At 45.4% G+C, this 22,408-nt stretch overlaps 1 protein-coding gene across 4 annotated transcripts in view; it reads right to left on the bottom strand.

The window, feature by feature from the left end:
• Positions 1 to 951: 951 nt before the first annotated feature.
• Positions 952 to 22,408, bottom strand: part of TAOK3 (TAO kinase 3) — a 92,164-nt gene continuing 70,707 nt past the window's right edge. For all 4 annotated transcript variants that reach the window (XM_075769809.1, XM_075769813.1, XM_075769812.1 and 1 more), the window contains 8 exons: positions 16,203 to 16,337; positions 7,877 to 8,113; positions 7,129 to 7,257; positions 5,958 to 6,161; positions 2,982 to 3,221; positions 1,869 to 2,081; positions 1,248 to 1,430; positions 952 to 1,152 (listed from right to left, as the gene is read on the bottom strand). In XM_075769809.1, coding sequence (XP_075625924.1) covers positions 991 to 1,152; positions 1,248 to 1,430; positions 1,869 to 2,081; positions 2,982 to 3,221; positions 5,958 to 6,161; positions 7,129 to 7,257; positions 7,877 to 8,113; positions 16,203 to 16,337 — 1,503 coding nt within the window. In that variant the 3' untranslated portion in view covers positions 952 to 990. The remainder of the gene's footprint in view (positions 1,153 to 1,247; positions 1,431 to 1,868; positions 2,082 to 2,981; positions 3,222 to 5,957; positions 6,162 to 7,128; positions 7,258 to 7,876; positions 8,114 to 16,202; positions 16,338 to 22,408) is intronic.

Raw genomic sequence — 22,408 nt, 5'->3', positions numbered from 1 at the left:
ATGATCTGACAGACAGTGTTGGACTCCAGGTACTGAACCGGAGAGTGGGCAGGGGGGCTGGGAGCAGGAGGGAAGGGGAGGGGAAAGAAGTAAAAAAATTTTTGATCAGAGAAACAGTTAAAATACAATATGAAAATAAGTAAAAGCTCTCCTTAAATTCCTTCTATACACAAAATACACGATTTGACAAAGCCCAATTTGTGCTACTGGGATCCTGTGGGCTCATTTAAGTGTATTCACATTCTCTGCGACAGCAGAAAATGATTATAATACAATCAAGAATATGCCGAGGACTGAGGCCTCGTCCCCGCCTCGCCTGGCATGGTTCTTCTAAAAATCACCAGATCTTCGCCCCGTCCCTCCCCACCCCCAAAAAAGTAATAATATGTCACCACTGATATGTACATCACGATTAAGGTTTTTTTTTTCTGTAAAATGTATCAAATTTTTCAATCTTTAATAAAATTTTTTTATTATTTAATTATTCCTGATGAATAAATACCAAAAAAATAAAAATAAAATAAAATTATGCAGCAGCTAGTTAAGGTAAGGCTGCGGATTTAGTCTCTCTCCCCCTGGGTTTGTATATATCTTTTGATTATTATTATATTTTTTTTTTTTGCTTGTACTTTCATTGATTGGTGGTAAAATGAGTGATTGCTCAAAAGCAACATACATCCACTTTTTTTTTTCTCCATTAAAATTGTCTCCAAAGTTTTCACTGAAACATTTTTAATCATTGCACAGAGACATCAATACTGTGACATACTATGGAAAAGACCGCCAGGAGCTGTCCTGCACCGGGACTTGACACAGGGGGAAAGGGGCCCCTGATGGAGTAAGAATATACAGGCACTAGTCCGACACGATGTCAGTAAGAGAGACAGAAAGAGAGAGAGCACGCCCGTTAACATGGGGAATGTTGGTTTTGCAAGTTTTGTAATTATTTTGTTTGCTTTTTTGTTTTTTAAATGGCGAAGAAATTTAATCTCATCTATAGTCCTCCTTGGGATATTCTAATGCGACCAAATTCCCAAAGCCCATTCGCAAGCTCTCCATGTCAAACGTTTCAATCTCTCGCTCCTGCCTTTCCAACAGAAACTTTATCCTCTCGCTGCGTTCCTTCTGGAGGGCGGCGAGCTCCTCTTCGATCTGAAAGAAGCACAGTCAGCAGCCCCGTAGCAGCGCACCACCACCCCGTGTAACCAGGTACCCCCTCTGCCCCGGCAGCCCACCCAAAAACGTACCTTCTGTTCAAGATGTGCCCTGCGCAGTGACACCCGTTGCTCCAGCTTCTGGAGTTCTCTTTCATGCTGTGCTTCTGTCTGCATCTTAATTTTGCTCTGGTAAGCATTGAGCAGCTCCATCTCCTGCTGGAGTTGCAGTCTCAGGGCTTGGCATTCTGCTTCTTGGGCCTCATCCAGCCGTAGCTGTAGGATCAGTGGGGAAAAAACAACATTCAGACCTCCACCAGTAACTTCTCTGCTCCAGCGCTAGTGCCACACTGCTCTTCCTTTGCAAAGCCGGGAGCCTCTGGTGTTTGCAGCAGAACGAGAAGCAGGAAGGGCTTCCTCAGCTGCTTCCCTGCTCAACAGCCTCAGAGAAGATCCAACTGTAAAAGCCCAGCGTGCAAGTGGCAGCAGGGGAAGGATGCGTGTTCCGCAGGACGTGTATTACAAGAGGGAACACGCCGCCTGACGCGTTATTTAAAACGGTTGTAAACACAACCGCATCGCTCACCATCCAGTGGCTAGGACGCGAACAGGCAGCGTGGTGCAAGGCCTGACGGCCTGACTGTACCCCACCTCCACGCACCTCGGGGAGGGGCCCCCTGCCCAGGGACAGGAGGTGCCGGACTCTGCACCTACCGCTTGTGAGGCCATCATCTCGTTGATGCTCTGCTCGTACTGCTCTGCCAGGATGGCGAGCTTCCTCGTCTGCTCGTCCTTCAGACTCTTCAAAATTGTCTTGTGCTCACTCTTTGGAGTTACTTCCAGCTGGTGATTCTTCAGTGCTTTGTACTGCTTAGTTTGCACTTTGCATGTGTCCTGGAACTGCTTTTTGATCTGCATTTCCATAGCCTGCCAAGGAAGGAGCAATGTGAAGAGCATGAAGAGTTTTGGGAACGGAGAGGTTACAGTACACCCAAACAGGCGGGTTGGTGGGAGACCACCACAGTTCCCCTGCGCCACCTCCTGCCCTGGCCCCCAGGTGAGCAGGCTGTGTTCCACACACCCAGCCGTGCAACGAGCAGTGCTTCAGCTCTGACCCTGGGCCAGGAACAGGCGCCACTAAGCCCTCCTCAGCCCAGAGCATCTCCACCTCCTGCCCTGCTTCCTGCAGGTTGCCCAGCCCGTCACTGTGCCGCCTGCCTCCCAAAAAGCATTTTCTTTTTCAAAGCCTCCACAAGCTGCCTCCCCAACCTCAGCCACGGAGACTGCGGATCTGAGAACTAGCGAGGGTGTGACGCAGTGAATAAAAGCAACGTGCCTTTTTGGATGTTCAGAGGATGGGAAATCTCCCATGGCAGCTCAGAGGTTTCTAATCAACCTGCAGCTGAACTGGGACAGAGTGCAATGTTCAGCACACCCATGTTCTCTCCCTCTGCTGACTTTGAAAGTGAGGAAGCATCACCCAACCCCTTCCCGTATCAAGGTTTATAGGCTGACACCAGCAAGGGCCTGAAGAAAGCATGGCTCATCAGCACCCAATTCTGTAAGACTTTGCTAAGGACTAGCCTATTTTTACTCGGCAGCCTAAATTAGCACGGCACTTCAAAAATCCTCAGTGAGCTCTTTGCTATAATAGCCCACCACTTTCTTACACCAGAGCAGCCCTGCGCAACGGAAAGGGATGCAAGGGAGAGCACACAGCACTGGTGGAGAACAGTGGTTCTGCTGCACGGCGGAGGCAGCAGGCACACAGACCAGCCTGCCTGGCAGGACAGAGTTTGGAAGAGGAGGACGGAAAGTTTCCAGCACCTTCAGGTTCTTTGGTTGCTGCCGGAGTTCCATGAAGTGCTTCCTGTGCAGCTCCCGCTCTCGCCGCTTGTTGTATTCCAGCTGGTTCTCGAGCTCGGTCTGGTGCTGCAGCCGGATCAGGTCCATTCGCAGCTTCTGCAGCGTGTGCAGCTGCCTGTACTCCAGCTCGCGCGTCGACTCGTCGTGCCGGATCAGCATGGCGTGCTCCATTTCCTTCTGGGTCCGCTTCTTGTTTAACTCCTGCACAAGAGGACAGCAGAGCACAAGACACAAGCTGAGGACTGATTCTCTCTGCCCTGAGATGCAGTAGTTTAGTTCACAAGGCTGGGTGTCCTGGTCACCCCTCTAGATGACATCAAGGACTTCCACGTGCCACAGAGAAACACAAACCCAGCCGCACGATGGGGACGCTAATAAAGCGGCCACCTAGCATCCATCCATCCATCCCTGTGACCTGCTCCTCTGGCAGCTCCTGGATCACCCAGGCAGTCTCCAGCAGGTGGCACTGGGACCACACGCAAGCCCTCTGTGACTGCTGAGAATCACAGACGTTTTTAATAAATACGTCCTGGGGTGCTCAGGCCTGGGGAGACTGACAGCATCAGGGGCTGTTATGTGTCTGTTTTAAATTACCCCAAGCCCCTGCCAGGCACTGGGAGATAAAGCTTCTCTTGCATCACTTACAGTGGAGTGGCCAAGGCAGAGGAGAACAGCTCCAGCACACCACATCAGGTGAAAAAAAAGAACTCAGTTACCACCATATACAGGCGGGTTTTGGCCCCAGGCACAGCACATTTTATAAAATGAGGATATGGCCCAAGCCTCACACCATTCTGCAATGTGCACATAAGAGTTCCTGCACATGGCACCCTGCAGCCCACAAAAAACTTCAAGTTACAAACCAAGGAAGAGGAAGATACCAGATTCTTTCCCTGATTACTGCTAATATTTCTGTCTCAAGCTATCAGCAGCAACCTGTGGAGCACAGAGCTGAATCCAGCCCAGGCAAGCAGTGATTACAGCTGTACCCCTTGCTGATATTTGGTGACCTTCACAGATGGTCTGCTGGTACGTCTCTGTTTCAGCTCTCAGGTTTACAAACTCATGGCTGTGCTTCATGCCAGACTAAGACAGGCACAGCGGGGGCTGCCTCCCATTACGTGCACGTACAGTGCCCGGCACAGGGAGGGCTCAGCATTGGCTCAGCCTAACGAGTTTCCGCAGCAGAAGCAAAAAAAAAATCATCTAATTATTCTGAGCTGTTGCTTGCATGTTGTAATCCTGTTGTAATTCTCAACATCAGCACCTGCAAACAGGCACTTCAGCCCCTTTGGCTGTTCTAGCTGTGACAGGTTTAAGCTAGGAAGATGGGGAGGGAAACAGGGCCGGGTCTTGTCTCTGCATTCTTGGCCATAAGAATGTTGCGCACGTTTGCACTTAAGCAAAAACTTGCACCTTGACAGCCAAGATCAAAAGTTAGATCTACTGGTGCGCTGAAATGATTCCCCACTTGCGCAAAGGCAGGTGGGATACTCAGCCAGCATGGCAGCCCGTGCAGCGAGCTGTGGCACTTGTGCCTTCCTCTTCGGACAGGACAGCCAGCCTCTCTTGTACCTGTTCCACACCTGATTTCAGTTGACAGAGGCACTCTGCTTCTCATAAATGCTTTCCTATTTGTATAGAAAGAACCTCCATGTTTAGTTAAAACACCAAGAAAAAAACTCTTGAAGTGTTACTTCAGCTGTCTGATCCAGTGAATTTGAACTAGTTAGTAGGGACGTTATTTCCAGGAAATAAACACTTAGATTGTTCTGAAAATTAGGTCTCTTAAGAGCTGAAATGCAGGACCTGAGTGGAGTGTTTCCTGGTTAAACTACCAGGCTAGGTAACCAAATTCTGTTCTCATCCCTGCCACAGAGCTTATATGCTGCGATGGGGTGCCCAAATCTGATTTTTCCAGCGTCATTTGTTTTCAGGGTGTCTGAGGTGACATGTCTGGATGGGATTTGCAAAGCAGCTGAGCAGCCCCAGGCACATGGGAAGTCAAGGGCAGCAAAGCTCCGAACAGGTAAAATGCAGGGCAACGTCAGGTACGATGGACAATGGGATGGTAGCAGACAAAGTACACTATTATTAGAAATTTTTGACCAGTCACTCTCAGCCTTGACTACAATACCTTCTCATCTGATAGTCTTTATCCAAAAATAACATTCATGAAGAATTCAGATACTATAGTGATGACCACAGGAAAAATCTACAAGTAATAATTCCTTCTCCAGAGCGGTATTAGCCTACAGGCAGCCTGCAAGGCAAGGGTTAGTAACTAATGAGGAAAAGCAAGATGCTGACTAGCTTCTCATAAACAAACTATCGCCCATTCTGTGCACTGACTGGAGCAGAGCCCAACCAAAAAGCAACATCTAATTATGCAAAGAGAAGCGAGATGCAGACACACCAGAGGACTGTACTTTTGGTATGTCTTACATTTGTAGCATTTCATTCTGCAACAATTAAAAGAACAATTCATATTGTTCTTTTAAGGTTCCTACTGGTTTATTACACATATTTTTCTTTACCCAATGAGTAGAACTCCTCATGCGATGCTTTCAGCCACCCCACAGCTCTCCCATGGGTGGCCCTGGCACTCACCGTGGCACAAACTGCCCCGTGCTGGGAAAACAGCCCAGCAGGATCCCCCAAATCTAATGCCCAGGAGCTCCGGTGAGCATCTGACCCAGAGTGGGAGCCCCACATAACATCTGTCTGCAAGTCAGCTAGGCCAGCCCTTCTCAGTTAACAAAAGCAGCCACATTTGCGTGGAAAAGTATTTCCCAAAACACATTTCCTATGTTTTTCTCAGTTCTGTTTAGCAACTGGAAACAGGAAAAGTCTAATGTCAGTCAGCAAAATGCTTTACAGACGTGGAGCTAAAACAATTAAAGAAATGCTCTGGAAAGGAAGAGAAGAGTGCCATACTTCCCGAATGTTCTGCTGCTCCATCTCGTGCCTCTTGATCATCGTTTTTCTCTTGAAGAAACGGCAGTTTTTGTCATAGTAGAGTCTCTGCTGGCTGAGAAGATGGGCCTCCTCTTCAGCCTGTGTGTGCTGCAGGTTCTCTTTATGTTTGGATATTCTTTCTTGCTTCTCTTTCTTCGGCGTGCTGTGGTCCTCATTCATTTCCTGTATGCACACAGGGTCAAAACAAGACTTCCCTTAGGATCGCAGTGACACAGGACTCAGAGGACCTTCAGCCACTGGCTACTCCTCTGCCATTCAGCTCACAAGAGGACACCAAAATCCCGACTACACCACCAGGCACCAGCAGAACCAGACTCGTCACCCAGCCATGCCGCCTCTAGAGTTGTTTTACCCCCCACAAGAGGAGGAGGAGGAGGAGGAGGAGGAGGAAAGAGCGGCCAGTAAACACAAACACCTCAGGGGCTAAACAGGGCCACAATGAAAAGGAACCCCACACACCACTGCAGGGCAGGCTCTGGCTGTCCAGGAAAGAGACTGGGTCAAACCCCTCAGCTCCCTTCCCAGCGCCTGTTTTACAGAGGAGCCCAGCTTGGGCTTAAGTTTTATTTCAACAGGACTCACGCTCGATGGTCTGTAAAATCAGATACCCAACAGGGCTCCTTGCTGTTCATTTTCTCACCTCTACATTTTTAACAGCAAATGATTTTGCTATGTGGTGGGGATGCTGTACTTAAGCAACGCAATTTGGGACAGATAAGCTATATCCTAAGTTAATTCTTCTTCTAATTCATATAAGCAATCACAGGGCTTTTAGTCAAGTGACATCTAAATGGCTGCTCTCACAGCTTCAGCAAAAAACCCCACCAAACAGACAAGGATAAAGGGGAAGAAGAATTCTCTATGAAGTCCCATTTTCCCTCATCACCTTTGGTTTCAAAGATTCTGCTCTACAGCAAATTGTGAAGGCACCCCTAGCACCTTTAGAGATTATTCCAGAAGTGTTGCCAGATGCTCCCAGTTCCTGAAAGTTTACTTGCTGAGAATCTAAATTTGCTTCTAAGCACGACAGTATCCCTTAAACCCCTGGGCTGGCCCAGGTTTATCAAAACGAAAGTCTAGTTCGTGTTCATTCCACACCCCTTCAACCCTGAAAATGATGGTTTCTTGCCTCTTTAATCTTTTCCTTGCAAAGCTTGTATTGTTTCTTCTGACTTTCTAAAAAGGTCGCCAGGTCTTTCTTTTGCTGAGCCAAAATCTGTTGCTGGAACTTCTTTTCATCTGCTGCAGCTGCTTTTGCCTGCAAGGCACAGAGAGAAAAAAACACCAAAGGAAAAAAACCAAGGGTGAGGGAGCAGGTACTGAATCCAGCACAAATCAGTCTTCTGCTGTGCGTTGTTTGGGCTGCCATTCACCCATCACTGTGCTAGACAAAGCCATGAGTATTCAGCCACAGGAAAGCTGCTCACACAAAAAAAACCCCCATAATGCCCACATACACGTAAGAGTTTCCTCAAGCTTCTTTCTTCTCCACCAAAACCACCCCAGAGTAAAACCCCACTAGTTTACCATACAGATGAACATGCTGAGGTTTAAACAGACTAACAGCAGCAAGCTTTGTCACTGGCTCAGCCATGAGGCTGAAGCCCCCTCCCAAGGTCTCCACAGAGTCTGTCCGTCTCCGTTAGCCGGCTGTCAGTAGCTACAGGATTGGCCGATGCCAGCAGAGCACCCATCATCCATAAGGTTGACTTGTAGCTGTGAAGCTACTTGACAAAACCGGCCAGGGTGGCTCCAGACAGTAACCAGACAGCGCAGTAAGAACACAGGGTTTGAGCAGGAGTTCTACAGCCGCCTCTTAGAGATCTGGTTCACACCTCTCCCTCCAATCTTCTCATACAGTCTATACCTCTACTCACCTCTTTCTCCATCACAGCCACTTGCTTCTTGGCCAGCTTCTCCAGCTCAATGGACGAGTTGTTGGCATGCGTCTCCACCTCCTTCTGCAGCTTGAGGCGGTGCTCGTCCATCTCGGCCTTCAACTTGTTTTCCAGGGCGATCAGCTGCTTCTGGTGCTGGCGCCGCATCCGCTTATATCCTGACATCTGTTCCCGCAACTCGTTCTCCTGCTCATGCTCATGGATCTGTCTTGTAACCTGGTGTCAAGAAGAGGGGAAGAAGTGCTACACGGCCTTCTTCAGACAGCCTGTCTCCGTATTAGCTGCTTACCTGTAAACCAGACTCTGCTTCCCCACACTCTTAGAAATCAACTTCCAGGGAATGCTGTTCCAGGTTTCAGAGGGCACTAATACTTAATATCACAAACCAGACCACAAGGTTTCTCTCTCCTGATTTTTCCCCCATCTTTAATGAGAATTTTATGTGCACTTTCAGTGACACAGCAGAAAAATGTCATGTTATGAGTAAAGGAAACAGCAGGTTACTTCTGGAAACAAAGGTGGCTGCTGGACAACCTTCTTCAGACACAGGACTCAAACCAGGAGGGTGACATGGACTTACAAGATAGCATCTGTTTTAAGAAACCCTCCAACCCACCCATCCTTTCCTTCCTCCCCAAGTCACCACAGTTGCCATTCAGTCCCTCAATACCTATTTTCTGCCACGAGTAGCCTCCTTCAGAATTTCTTCCTAAAATTCAAGAGTATGGCAGACTGAGCTCATTCCCTACCGGAACCGAAAGTTTTCTAACAAGGGAACACTGTTCTGGAACTGTGTGCTCTTAACAAGATTGATCAGATGGTCTAAGCAGATTTTAAACCCTGCTCAGCTGAAACAAACTCACAAGTTCCACATTCATTTCCATGCCTAAGTGCATCCATGTGAAAGAAGGAAAAAACCTCCAGTAAGGTGTGCCAAAAATTTTCAGAAGAAAAAGCACATGGTAATGCTTCCATTCCAAAAGAAAAAAAGTGTCCAAGACTGCATATTTTTTTTTTTTTATATACAGTCCCAGGAACTTCAAACATAAAGATCTGCTGATTTTTTACAGCAGACCTGGGAGCCAAAAGCTGGAGCCCCCAGTACATGTGTAGAGCTGCTACACATGGTGATACTGCATGAGGGGGCCTCTCCCTTTTGCACTTAACAAGCACAAAGCAAAGAGCTCAGCCCTTTGAAGGTGACCACTGTATGAACCAACAGTCCTTCCTGCAGCCTGCAAGAGCCCAGCCTTCCCAATGAATTTCCCAGTAGCAGTCCAGAGAAAGAACTGACACCTATTCCAGTACTGTTGTCATTCACAGGCTATTTTTCAGAGATCTTCAAAGTAAGTTCAGATGTAGGATGGGATGCACCTACAGACCTGGGAAGGCTCAAGTTCAACAGAAGAGCAGCAGCTGCTTTACCAAGCAGCAAACCAAGCCCGCTTGCTGGCAGCCCTGTGCTTCAGCTGATGGGAAACAGCGATGAAGTAAGAGCTCCAAAATCAACAAGGAAGTTTAACACCACAACTGATGCGTCACCCAAGGCAGAAAGCACGCTGCCACCTGTCTCAGCTCAAATGACTCCCAACACTTGGGAGGAGTGTGAAGAGGAGGTGAGGAAGAACCTTGCACAGCCTTCACCTTGAAGCAGATTAACAACAATTTACAGTAGTTACCAACTAAGGAAGTTATAGCCAGAGTCCCAGAACAGAAACAAGACATGAAAGGATGATGCTACTGGACAGTCTCTGTTTTCCTCCCATCCCTTCCAAAGACAGCCCCAGAGAGAAAACAAAACATCTGACTGCAAAGCCAACAAAGAACTAGTCTGACTACAGCGCTGTGCCAGACTTCATTACCAGGAAGGTAATGATGGTGGTGGGTTCACTGCATTAGTGAAGTCAATCATCAACGCTGAGGTAAGCGATGATGCATAAATCACATCCTCCTTGTACAAGGAATTCTGGGATGTTATTTTGGAGTTGAGTTGATTAAATATATACTTACAACTCAGCAATTAGTGTGACATAGCCACCTTCAAATGGTTGAGACTAGGTAATGAAACAGACCCAAGACCAGGAATATGTGAGATCGTAGAAATGACTACAGAAACACAAACACAGTATTAGCCCTGCATATTGCTAGAGCTCAAAAAGATTTTTTTTTTTTTAACTGTACCAATGACAGCCATACTTTGCAGAAGTTGGTAAGCATTTGTAGGATCTTGCACTTTCCAGTCAAGTTTAGCAAGAATAAGATCTCTGACAGAAGCTTCCAGGTAATCAAAGTTCTTCTGAGAAGTCATCCAAGTTAATTATAAGAGACAGATGTCAGGTAAGACATTTCACACATGCCATTTACTACGTTAAATGACATACGACTTGCAGAGAACAGACTCGGTCAGGGACGTGCAGAGGCACGGAGATACGGCAGCTCCACGCAGCAGTACGAGATCTTCCTGGGCGTGCTATTTTTGAGGCCCAGCCTTTTTGCGAACAGTGGGACATTTTGCATGGCGCACACTGTTCCAAGAAGTTGGCAGAACAAAGCAAACAGCAAGAGCATGAGAAAAAAATGGATCTGAGAATCCACTAACAACTTTGCCAGGTGTCCCCTTTAGTCTAATCTCTAATGAGATTTAGAACATGCATTTGTTTTATTTACAGTAAAAATCATTAAACTTTTATCCCCTTTTTTTTTTGCTGCTCTTGTGGACCCCATTTCCAGTTTTGCACAGCTTGTCTCTATCAGGACAAGAATTCCATCTCTGAAAGATTTCCCATTAGGTCTGGGATATTTATCCCACACAATAGGATGCGATTACTAATTATAACGCTAGCTCATAAAGCCTTTGAGTCACAGCAGAGGATGAGACATTAAAAAGTTAGAAGAAAACAAAAGCAGCATTTCATTCCTGAAGACAAGAGAAAGAGAATGGTAGACTTGGTGGAGATTTTGTAGATGTAATGTCTGCATGCTCGTGCTAAAGCCTAATTTATCACCATAATCTCAAATCAAGACCAACGCTCTTCAGAACTCCTGCTTCAAAGACAAGGTCTCCAAATGGGGATCTTGGAGCATGGATGAAATTGGAAAAAATTAACTATGTTACCGAATAGTTACCAAATATGCCCAGTTCTGTACCAGAGAAATTCTTCAGATTAAGCATGTCAACACATGGATGAACGAAGGATTTTGGTTTTATAAAGATGAAGGCCCTAATGAACAGCTTGAGTGACCATTTTAAAAACAAAATTTGGGGAAGTTCCAGTAATCACCTTTCTGGTGTTCTTAGACAAAAGGCACTTCTAACTTTACAAAGTATTTCACCAACATAATCCCATAGATTATGATGGGGAAAAAAGATGACAACTAAATTGCTCATCGCAAAATTTGTTCTCCACATAACCAGAAAATGTCAGGATCCTTTAAAGCAGAAAACAGAAGTTTCCTGAAGCTCTGTCGGCAGCGTACAATAATCAATCAGGTCTTCAGCAGAACCAAAAAACCTGTATAAAACCCAACAGTTTTTATTAAGGTATGACATTTTCTCAGTTTCTTATCTCTCTGTATCTTTGGCACACAGAGAACTGAGAAGAGAGATGCCTTTTCCAACTCACTCCTACAGGCAGTTCACTTGCCATAAAATCCAAACTTTCTTTCACCCCTCCAAGATTTTTGCTTTACATAAGGAAGTTGGGCTCACAACTCTTCCTGCAAACTGGCAGCTCTTTAGAGTTCCTCTTTCTACATTGTTCAATCAAGATACCGAACTGTCCTAAAGGACACTTAATCTCACCTCTCAATAACCAAACAAAATATTGAGCTCCTCTTTGCTGGATGAGGCGGAGTACTGAGCAAGACACTGCCAGCAGCCTCTCGCAGCAAAAGAACAACTTTGAGATGAGAAAGAACAAAATCTCTAAAGGCAGAGCCAGATGAGTCCATTAGGAGAAACTCAGCCATCTGGAATGAAGTATCATGGCTTCAGCAGAGGAGGGTGCAGGTGAACAGCCACTGTGTAAACGTACCTGGGTTTAGGGTCAGACTGCCCTGGTGTCAGGGCCACATCCAGAGAAGCCTGCTCACACGTACCCAAACATTTGGCTTTGCAGAGCCTGGATGAGATCACATCATTCTTTTGCTGGCATTTGGATTTCAAAGAGAATGCCAAGGCCTTCAATAGAGTCCACATGGTCTGATCTTTCTATGAAATTGTAGCTATTAGATCATTTCATTTGAAAATTGTAAAAGTAGCTATCGAGGAAATGCACGAGGTGGTGGGGAGTTAAGGGGTCAAGCATGAAAGACATCCAGAAATGCAGATCGATGCATCTCTGCACATTTTTAAAACACACCTTTCACTTGAAAATGTTGATAGGTGTGGTCTTATCAACACACAGAACCTCTACCCTTCTTTTTAAACAACAGCTTTCTGAGCTTCAAGGCTTAGATTTCTAGCTGTAACTTTTAATTTATGGATCACTGATAGTTGGCAAAATAACATGGAGATGTAGTAGGCACCTGATCTCCATTTCAGATAGGAACTTTCACTGCAACAGCAGAAATATGCAGTGCATTTTCCACTCCTGTTCCAAGTGAGTGACGGTTACTGTTGCTACAAGAATGTCACGCCAAAAAACAAAAGGGGGGGACGACTTAGTCTACACAATGACCAAAGAGAAAGGTGGTCCAGGAAAGAGTGACTATTAAAATTGTTGCTTGAATTACGACCAAAAGTAAGCTCCTTCAGCTTTCTTAACCACATTTGTTAATATTTAAATTTTTTTTCTTAACCTGAGCAATATCAAAGCATCGCTGAAAGACTAGAGAGATATATTCTCAGCCTGTTTCTTTGTGGATAGCCCATTTCACTATTTTATCTGGAGGTCTGTCCAGTTTCCTTCTTATTCACATGATGCTTTTGCAGAGCAACAGGGCAGGGGAATCACGCTTAAAATCACTGGGACATCTGGAGCATAGAGCTGTCTAACATAGTTCTCTTGTGACCCCTGTACTCGCTGAAACTATTTGAGCTTGGTTTTGGAAAGAGATACAACTTCCAAATTGAGAGCATCTTTTAGAAATGCCAGTCTTTCCTCCATATGCAATATCCTGACCTCAGGGTGAATAACGAGGACTTGAGGGCCCAAGACCCTGGACTCCACCAGCAGGACGAGTTGTGAAGGAACAAGCACAGCCGCCCACCCCAGACTCAGTGCTTTTCCTCTGTAATGCTGCCCTCCTCTCATGATGGGGGGTAGTGTTCAGCAAATCCCACAAGCAGAAGTTTTTACACCCAAATATCATCCCATATTATTGAATTTGAGGTCAGAACTCCCATTTTCTGATTCTCTGCAATACAGGCCACCCGATCCTGTCAACTGTGCCCAGGAAACGGTACCCAGATGCTGAGGAACCAACCGATGGTCAGCAGCAACGATGTAGGGAACCATCAAAATATACTGGTTTGCTTAGTTTTTAACCCTGTGGGATCTTGAGCACCCATTCACACAGGAATAATTTTTTCAATATGCTGTTGAGAGAGTAAATTAACATGGAGACATGAATAAAGTCTGAATTTATGGTTTCACACTATAAATTTCAGACATGTTTAGGTCATCCTGCCCTTATCAGCTACATGGCTGACCTTGTCCTCCCCACAGATACTGAAGCAGCAGACAAGGGGACAGGCAGAAAGGAAGTCTTCCTCTGGCCAGAAGAGCAGCAGCATTCAGCACCACTACCCACTGACATCACTGAGCAGTGATAACGAAGCGCGCGGGCAGCCATGCCCGCACTTCAAACCTGACCATGTACGCTGACGTTCTTCATGTTCTGTGGAACAGGTTTCAACTTAGCATTCTTGGTTTTGGGTTATTCCCCACCCCCCAGATTTACATTTTGGAACATGAAGAGGTGGAAGTGAAAGCTTATTAAAAGAAATCCCATCACAAGATGAACTGAAATAAAATATTTCTGTTGTAAACACAGGGAAACTTCTCTCCTACCACATAACCTCAGAACCTAAGGACACAGTAACATCTCCGGTAGTACCAAGGTGGTGCTTTGGAAGCGTCCCTCTATACTGGGAGGGGGATATGTGTGCATATGATGGGGAGAACAAAGTTTTTGCATAACACATACTACCATGTGCTTTCCCAAAGGCCTGCTGGCTGGCAGTGAGCTAACCGGTGGGACTTCCTTCTCCTCCAAAAGATGCTGTGCATGCACTGGTCACCCTGAGTCCAGGGTCTGGGCATGAGCCCAGACATCTTTGCATCAGGGCACGTGCCACAGAAAACGAAAAAAAGAAAAAAGTTCTCCAAAAAGCCTAGCATCTTCCCCACCCAGTATTAATTTTCTCTTTATCATCACTTGGTCACTAAAGCAGAGAGATTTAGAAAATCCAAGCGAGTAAGGAATTAAGGTAGACACACTCCCAGCCCCATGGGAGGCTGCGGTGGGATTTCAGAGTGACCTTGGGACATTAGCTGTCTTCCCCAGAGCTTATAGGTCTGGGAAGACCTCACAGTCCATACCTTCAGGCCAACATCTATCATCAGCTCCCGAGGGGACCTAGCCATGTGATACCATCAAGCCACCCAAGTAGCCCCGGGATGACATATTTGGAGGAAGATAGAAATTATGGACTCTGCTGCTGAAGGCAGGACAGAAGGTGCAGCAGCTTTCCACAGGGAGTAAAACAATATTAATGAATAGATACATATGTTGAATGTATCAATCAAATTGTATACATGTTTGGAGTATGACACTCCAGTCATTCATCGTTTCTTCCCTCCGGCCAACCTAACTGAATCCTACTTTTATTTGCTGGGTGCAGCCAAGAGTGTGGGCACTATACTGGCTGCATGCACACACATGTACAAAAGAGAAAAATTTACAAGGCAGAGGGTCTCCAGGAGACCAGAGATGCTGCCTGTGTCAGGTGCGCTGCATGAAGTCCTCTAACACACACATTTCTAGGTCACTCTGTAACTTGGGGGGGGAGGAAGGAGGGAAGGGGGAGCAGGGGACACCGACCCGGGGAGCACTTGGGCTATGGCTACCCAGAAGTACACCTGCAGAAGATGGAACTCGGATGCTCCCCCCCCCAAACTGCCCATGAAGCATCTGGCCAGAAGTCTGAATGCCACAGCATCGTTTGATATTTTAACGGCAGCAGCAACCACCACCACACATAAAAATTTTGGCTGCTTGGCACCACTGCTGCTTTTTCCCTCCACTCACAACCTTTAGCTGCGTTCACACACACGTACTGTCCGTCTTGTACATGTAGAAATCCAAAGGGATTCGGGGGGGATCAAGAAATGGTGGTACAGAAGGAAAAAAACCCCACCGTTCAGGCAGGGTAAAACAAGAAGGGGAGGGCTCGCTGGTGTAATTTCAGGGTTGGTCTAGGATGATGTCATAGCACTGAGCAAGTGCCATGGCCAAACAGTGGGTACTTTCTAACGCTCCCCTTCCATCTGACCTCTAATACTATCGGACTGAAATATTTAAGATTGCATTTATTTTAGCTTTAAAAGGCCATTTTTCACTCCTTTCCCTCAAAAAGGTTGCTACCGACTGCAGCCCGTGCGGATGCGAGGTGGGGGAGGCGGCACAACTAACTCTTCCGGCACACACCCCTTTCCCTACTACAAAGGCATCCACAGCAATCACATTTGCAATAGTACAAATCTGGATGGATTCATCCCATCCCCCTCCTCTTTGTAAGCCCACAGCCCGCTGTAAGCCCCCTCCGTTATCGCAACCCAGCAATCCTTCCTAGGGATCGAGCTGAAAAATGCAGTCACGGTACAGTTGCTTGAAATAAATGAATGAATGGGAAAAAAAACCCACACCAACCCAGCCAGCAGCTCAGCCGGGAAGCAGCAATCTTATTGTTTCAAAACCCATCTGCATCTCCATAGCATTTAAGCATATTTCACATGAGTACATATACAGACTTTATGCACATACAAATAAACATATTAACAAAAGAGTTAGGTGGAAAAGAGGAGAGGAAGAAAAAAAAATCTGAGATTATATTAACTTCACCCAGGAAGGTGGCTTATCTCCCATATACTGGAAACACACATAGAAATTAGATATATTCTACATTTTACATCTCACACACATAGAGCTAAATTATCTTTCAGTGCAATATCTAGTTGCTATGCCAACAACAACAACAAAAAAATAATTGGGGGGGGGGGGGAAGGGGAAAAAAAAAGATTCCTGCCCCCTTTGCAGAGGGAGAGGGGGAGAGGGGAGGTGGGGTGGGGTGGCTGCTTACCAAAGATGCTGATTTGATTGTGGCAAAGCGCTCTCGGTTCCGGTAGTGGAGGGCCTGATTCTGCACTGACTGGGTAGGCCGCACCTCAGGCCTGCGATCCCTGTGGCCCACCTCATCCCTTATAAATACATGATCCTGCAGAAATGGATAAAAACAAGGAGAAAGTCCGGCTGTGCTCTTCCCGCGGCGGCTGCCTCTCTCTCACCCCTCTGTCTGCACAAGCGCGGCTGTTGGAGAGGCATAGTTCAGCTCTCTGCTAGCCCCGGCAGCTCCCACGGTACAAAATGAATAAGCAACACATTGCAGGCTGGGGTTCGGCGTGTCAGCTGATCGCTAGCAGGATGCCTTCTGAATCCCTGGCTGGGGTTTGGGGTTTTTTTTTTTTTTTTTTTAAACCTCCAATATTACATATGTGCAAAAAAACCCCCACAGACTCAAAAGCATAAAGCGATGCAGAGCAATCGGACTCCTCGGAAAGGTCGGGTTCAAGCACTGCAAGCCAGCAATCCCGTTAAAAACGTGATTTCCATGTCTGGCAAAGAAGATGCTGTTCCCTTTTAACACAAGAGCAACATTTTGCCTCATTCCCTTTGCCGAGTGGTTCGTCCTCGATAGGGTTTCTTTGTCTCTCGTTTGCTATCTGCTGTGGAGGACGAGCATCCTGGCTAAAACCGTGGCAGGCTGGAGAGGACCAGCAAAGCCTCCGTGACCACTCAGGGATCCTGCTTTCCAGTCATGATCCTGCACAGTTCTAGCACTTTCTCTCCACAGCCCACAAAGGTTTTTTTTTTTTTTTTTTCCTTTTTAAAGCAACAGCTCACAGGTTTTAGCACGAATGGTTCCCAGTACCACCTCACTCTTCCTTGCTGGCGAGGAGCGGCTGTGCATCTGCGAAACAGTGCGTGAAAATTTTGCAACGGAACAAAGCTCTCGTCGAGCGTAGAGAGGAGAGACCCTGATCAGAAAGGCTGATGAAAAACACCTCCGTAATCTTGCTAATTGAAACGGTGACTGCCAAAAGTCAGCATACCTGCAGCCTTTGGACCCGGCGGCGTGGGCTCCACGGGCCAGCAGCGATGGCAGCCGGCGTTGCCACACCTGCCACCTACCACAGTTTCGTCACTCCCATCCTCAAGTTCCACCTCCTAAAAACCTCGAAGGACAACTGAGATTCTTCCTGAATTACATCCAGTTTCCAACTATCAGGGGTGCAAAATAAAGGCTGCAAGCGCCTATGCCACGAGGCAAATAAAAGCTGCCAGCCCTCGCAGAGAACGGCTGCCTCCGTGCACCGGGTGTTGCAGGTGAGCAGAAGCAGCTTTGCTACCCTGCCATGCCAGGGCAGACAACAGTACGGTCGGAAAGTCTTATGGTAAAAAAACCAGTCGACACGGAGTAGCATCTCCACCATGACATTGCTGTCGCACTGATGCTCCTTTCTCGCTCTGCAGGCACTTGCTTCCCTCTCTGCTGTCCTCAGTTTCTAGCTGCTTCTAGTCTGGACCCACGCACATTCAGCCGCTTTCAATATTGTTCCGTAAATGATTTTCAGCAAAAGCCAAACAGGTACAGAAATGCTGATACAAAGAGCTGAACGACAGGTTGATTTAAAGTGCTTTAAATCCAACATCTTTTCTCATATCCTTAATTTTGAGCATTTACACTCCACGCTCCCCTTTCACTTGCCTTTGCATGGAGAGAACACAACAGCCAAGACCATCAGAGGTCCAGGCCTGCACCGGCTCCTCCGTACCCACCCGAGGGAGACAGAACAAACTAAAACAATTAAAAAGGACAGTCCTCGATAGCAGTAGCAGGACTACGGAGTGTAATAAAAAGTTGCAGTTTCATTTTGTATCGGCCATCCTTACACTGGACCTTTTGTGGCACTGTTACCAGGGAAAGGCAGTGTTACTGGCAGTTGGGATGATTCTCAGCTTGTGCATGTTCATATGACAGGCAGGGCTCTCGGACTTGCATGCTTTCCTGAAAAAGGCATGTCTTAGGCTCTAGAATAGTCATATCAAAAAATCTTGTTTAAACATTTAAAGTTTAACAGTATCACTCAGTTTAATTGGGCTCATGGCTTCACTGAAGAATATTGATCCCTCTCGCCTATCAAGTAGGTGTAAGAACTCTGCGAAAGACAGTTGGGGATACCCCAGGTAACCCGAAGCAGATGGGCTACTAACATCGCCTTTTGGTTTGATATTTCCTTTGATGTGTTTTGGAGCCTTTCGGCACAACGCTCCCCTAGCCAGGCAAGGGACAGTGCTAAGAAGCCATGCTGAACTCTGCCTCTCGCTCTCCAAGTGGCTCTGCAGAGATACACCTGGCTTCTTTGGGGCTTGTGCAAACACACTGGTATGGAGCAAGGGGAAGGGAGTTAGCAGCTACAAAAGGGAACTCCTTTGTTATAAGCTGAAACTGGAGCACCTCATACACAAAATAAAGCTGAATAAAAGTATCCCATGGTAAAGATTGATACAAGACTTACCCATCTGAACCACAGAGGACTGAAGAGAAATAGAAGTACACAGGAGCTACTATTCCTCTACTATAGCTATGAAATTAAGGTGGAGGCAGGCCAAATATTACCCATGGTCATACACAAAGCTGGCAGCAGCACATGTGAACGTCCAAGGTTCCTAAGGTCTGGTAGCATACCTCAATCCCTCGACCATCTTCCCTCTCCATTCCATTAGTATGCCAGGGTGAATATGAAATATTAAAGCTAGAGAAGTAGCAAATCACTGAAAAAAAAACTTTTAAAATGAGCACTCAGATTTTTCAGAACGCTCCACAACATCACCTAAAATGACAAGTTGAAATTGTAATTACTTCTCATATGGGAAAATTCAGCTGTGGGTTACTTTCTGTTGTTTAAGAGGTGAGGTGGATTCTTAGAGGGCAGAATGTCATCCTGGTCTTGTTTTATGGGGCTTCTAGTTAGTTTGGTGCACATAAGAAGCTCACAGCAGAATCAAATTGCCCTTCAGGAACATGAATTAACTGCATCCTCCATTTCAAATTGAACTGGGCAAGGAATGGGAAAATTCCTTTGCAACCGAGCAAGCAGAAGGACCAGTTTCAGGTGGGCAGAAAACTCAGTGGTTGTCCTTGGCACCCCTTAATCTGGGATCTGAGGCTTCTGCATCAGGCAGGCAACCACCATTAATCTCAAATAAGCCCATGCAACCTGAATAGGCAAAACATTTTTCAGAAAAGCTGTCACACTGCCAGAAATAAAATCGCTTGACATGAAGAGTCACCAAATCTAACAAGTTACAGGTCTCTCTTTACTAGCAGTCTCTGTGGTAGTGTAAGACAAGTAAACGTAAGAGTAGCCATATCTCCACCAACCTTCCTCAGACAATGTGACTGATGGCTACTACGACAGACAAACCCAGAAAATAGATTTCTGCTCTTTTAATTTTATTTTCTTCCTCCAAAAGCTTGCTAAGAGACACTGCAAGCATATCTCCTTCCTGATTTTTGCCAACACCTACAAATTTTGTTTCAAACTTTCAGCTCCAGATTTGTGGGAAACCAAGATCCAAAACTGACACCTCAGCTCAAGTCACTCAGTAAGTAAAATCTGATCAAAAGCACCCCAGAGACTCATCGAGTTTGGGTCAGAGTATCTCTCAGCCCTAAATCTGCAGTTCCAACATTGGGTTGTCTTTAAAGAAATGTATCTTCCCTGTATCCTGTTTTCTGCATTTATTGCAGTATTTGCCTTATAGATACAACAGCATACTCAGATCGCAACTCACATTAAACTATTACAATTCTTCTACTTAGGGTCAACAATCTAGAATCTTCAACTTCCTACTAAAGAAATCATCTGTTCTGACTGCTACACAAACAGCATTCAGGCTGATGACAGCAGATGGGGGGATTTGGCTGGGTGCTGGCTTTGAAATTGCTGATCATATTTGCCAAGACAAAAACTCTCAAACATTTCGACAGTATTCTCTCATCAGAGAGCTGGTGGAGCTTCCAGTTACTTAAGTGATGCCAAAGAGCAAGTCTCTCAAAAACAATGAAAAAACCCACAAAAGGCAGGACTCCTACCTATATTATGGATTAATAGGTGACCTTAAACAAAAAAATAATTGTTCTTGTGGAAGCTGATCTCTGGATAAACAGAAATACAGAGAAACAGTCAGAACATCTGTTCAGACACAAATTGATGCAAGTGGGTTCCAGCCGGGTATCTAAATGTCTACCTCTAGTGTCAGATGCTCAGACGTTACACCACACATGGGTTTCCACTCAAACCAATGAGTCCTGCCCAAGGTCACCCTGCAGAGTAAGAACCTGAATTTTGCTCTCTAAAGTCCCATGCCAGTTCTACCACACACTGTCTCTTCATCACTGAAAAGAGGGCTTTACCATCCCCTGTCCCCAACACCAACACAACCAGAATATCTGCTTAACACCGTTGCCATGCATTTTTAAAAGTGACACTAACATGTTGCTAACAGTATCTTCATTTTATGTTCAAGATATTCCAACTAGACTCCTTCCTGATAACACTTAATAATTACACTGATCAGATATTTTTTGTTTTGTTTTTAGAGAAAGGACATAGCTTGTTCCAAGAAATGCTATGGGGAAAAAAAACCGCCATCACTGCAACAAAACTTCCTAAGGTGAACAAAATACCTGCTCAGATGACAATTGGAACAAGCAAGCTATAGAAGCAAACAGAAAACAACTCAGTAGGCAGACAGGAGTTGTTTTTTTTCCCCTACAGGAAAAAAAAAATAATAAAAAAATGAATGAGAGTTTTGCCTCAAATTTTAATCACAGCAAAACCAGACAGATCTATAAATTGCATTTGATATTTGAATTTTTTCAGTATATAACATTGTCATATGGCTGAAGCACTGACAAAGCATCAAACACAAGAATTAAGAAAATACAGAGGAAAGGAATCCCATCCTCTTCAGCAGCTGATTTAGAAACTGACACACACCTCAAATGCAAACTCTGAGCCTGAAGCTGAAACATCCAACCTTTTGCCTCAGAAGGAACGTTCACTTGCACACTGCATTCTTTGTTATGCACACCAAATAAAAACCTTCACAAACACTGTTTACAAAAGAGGATTCGCTAACTGGAAAGAACCGCCAGTCTCCTAGACAAATAGGAAAGGCAATTTCTGAGCCATAGTAAGGACTTGAATGGAATTGCAGCAAATCCCTTCCTTCTAAGAATTTAAAGAGCACAGAAAACAAGCGTGCCATCGTTCATTTTAATACATTGCACTAAATGCCTCGATAATCTATAGAGAGGTTTAAGTATCAAGAGTCTTTCAAGAAAAGGCTTTATGTCACCAACCTGCTTGGCACAATTCCAGAAGGTGCACGAGGGGTCATCACTGCCAGCACATGCAAGCCAACACTCAGTAAGTCATTACCTAAATATCCTTTACATCTCATAAACCCAACATCTTTTCCAAGAACAAATCATAAATCGTAGGAAAACACCCTCAGCTTTGCCTCAGCTGTAACTCCTGTAGAACCACCATGCCGCAGCACTCTCCATCCACAGAATTCAGCATGAACGCTGCCTATTAATCATAGCAGCGATAGGCTACGCGTACAGGTTAATTTATGGATTTGGAAAGTCACTCAAGTTGCAACAGTTATTACAGAAGTATGTTTTTATTACAGACATTGGGTGAGAATTTGTGATGATCAGCTATGCACATCCTCTTTTCGTCCTTTTGTTATAAACTAGATTTTGATCAGAAGATTTTCCTGATATTTTTATTGCCCAAGTTTCATCTTCGTAAGTACTGATGATTTTAAGGTTGAAGTAACAGCAATAACTCTGTATTGCAGTCGAACAAAATAATAGCGTACTGGCTTGTTTCGACTAAAAAGAGAACAATCTTTTTTACTATTATAAAGTTTTATGGAAATAAAATACCACCATGTGGGAACATTCTAAATCCTACCACTTGGCATACCCATTTAGGACAACAAAAAATATTTCTGGGAAGCCACCTGTATGCACACTGACAAATACCAGCAGTTGAACAAAGCAGATGACAGGCTACCTATGATGCATCAACTGATGCCTATATTCTTAGGGAGCCAAAATCTTCATCCTCATTTTAAGATTAATTAATGATCCCTATCTACTTTTAAAAATCTGGGTTACGTGTCTTTGAAGCACAGTGTATTTGGAGT

Source organism: Balearica regulorum, chromosome 17, assembly GCF_011004875.1.
Source record: "Balearica regulorum gibbericeps isolate bBalReg1 chromosome 17, bBalReg1.pri, whole genome shotgun sequence".
NCBI lineage: Eukaryota > Metazoa > Chordata > Aves > Gruiformes > Gruidae > Balearica > Balearica regulorum.
The sequence above is the reverse complement of the archived record's forward strand: the minus strand, read 5'-3'. Positions and strand labels throughout refer to the sequence as shown.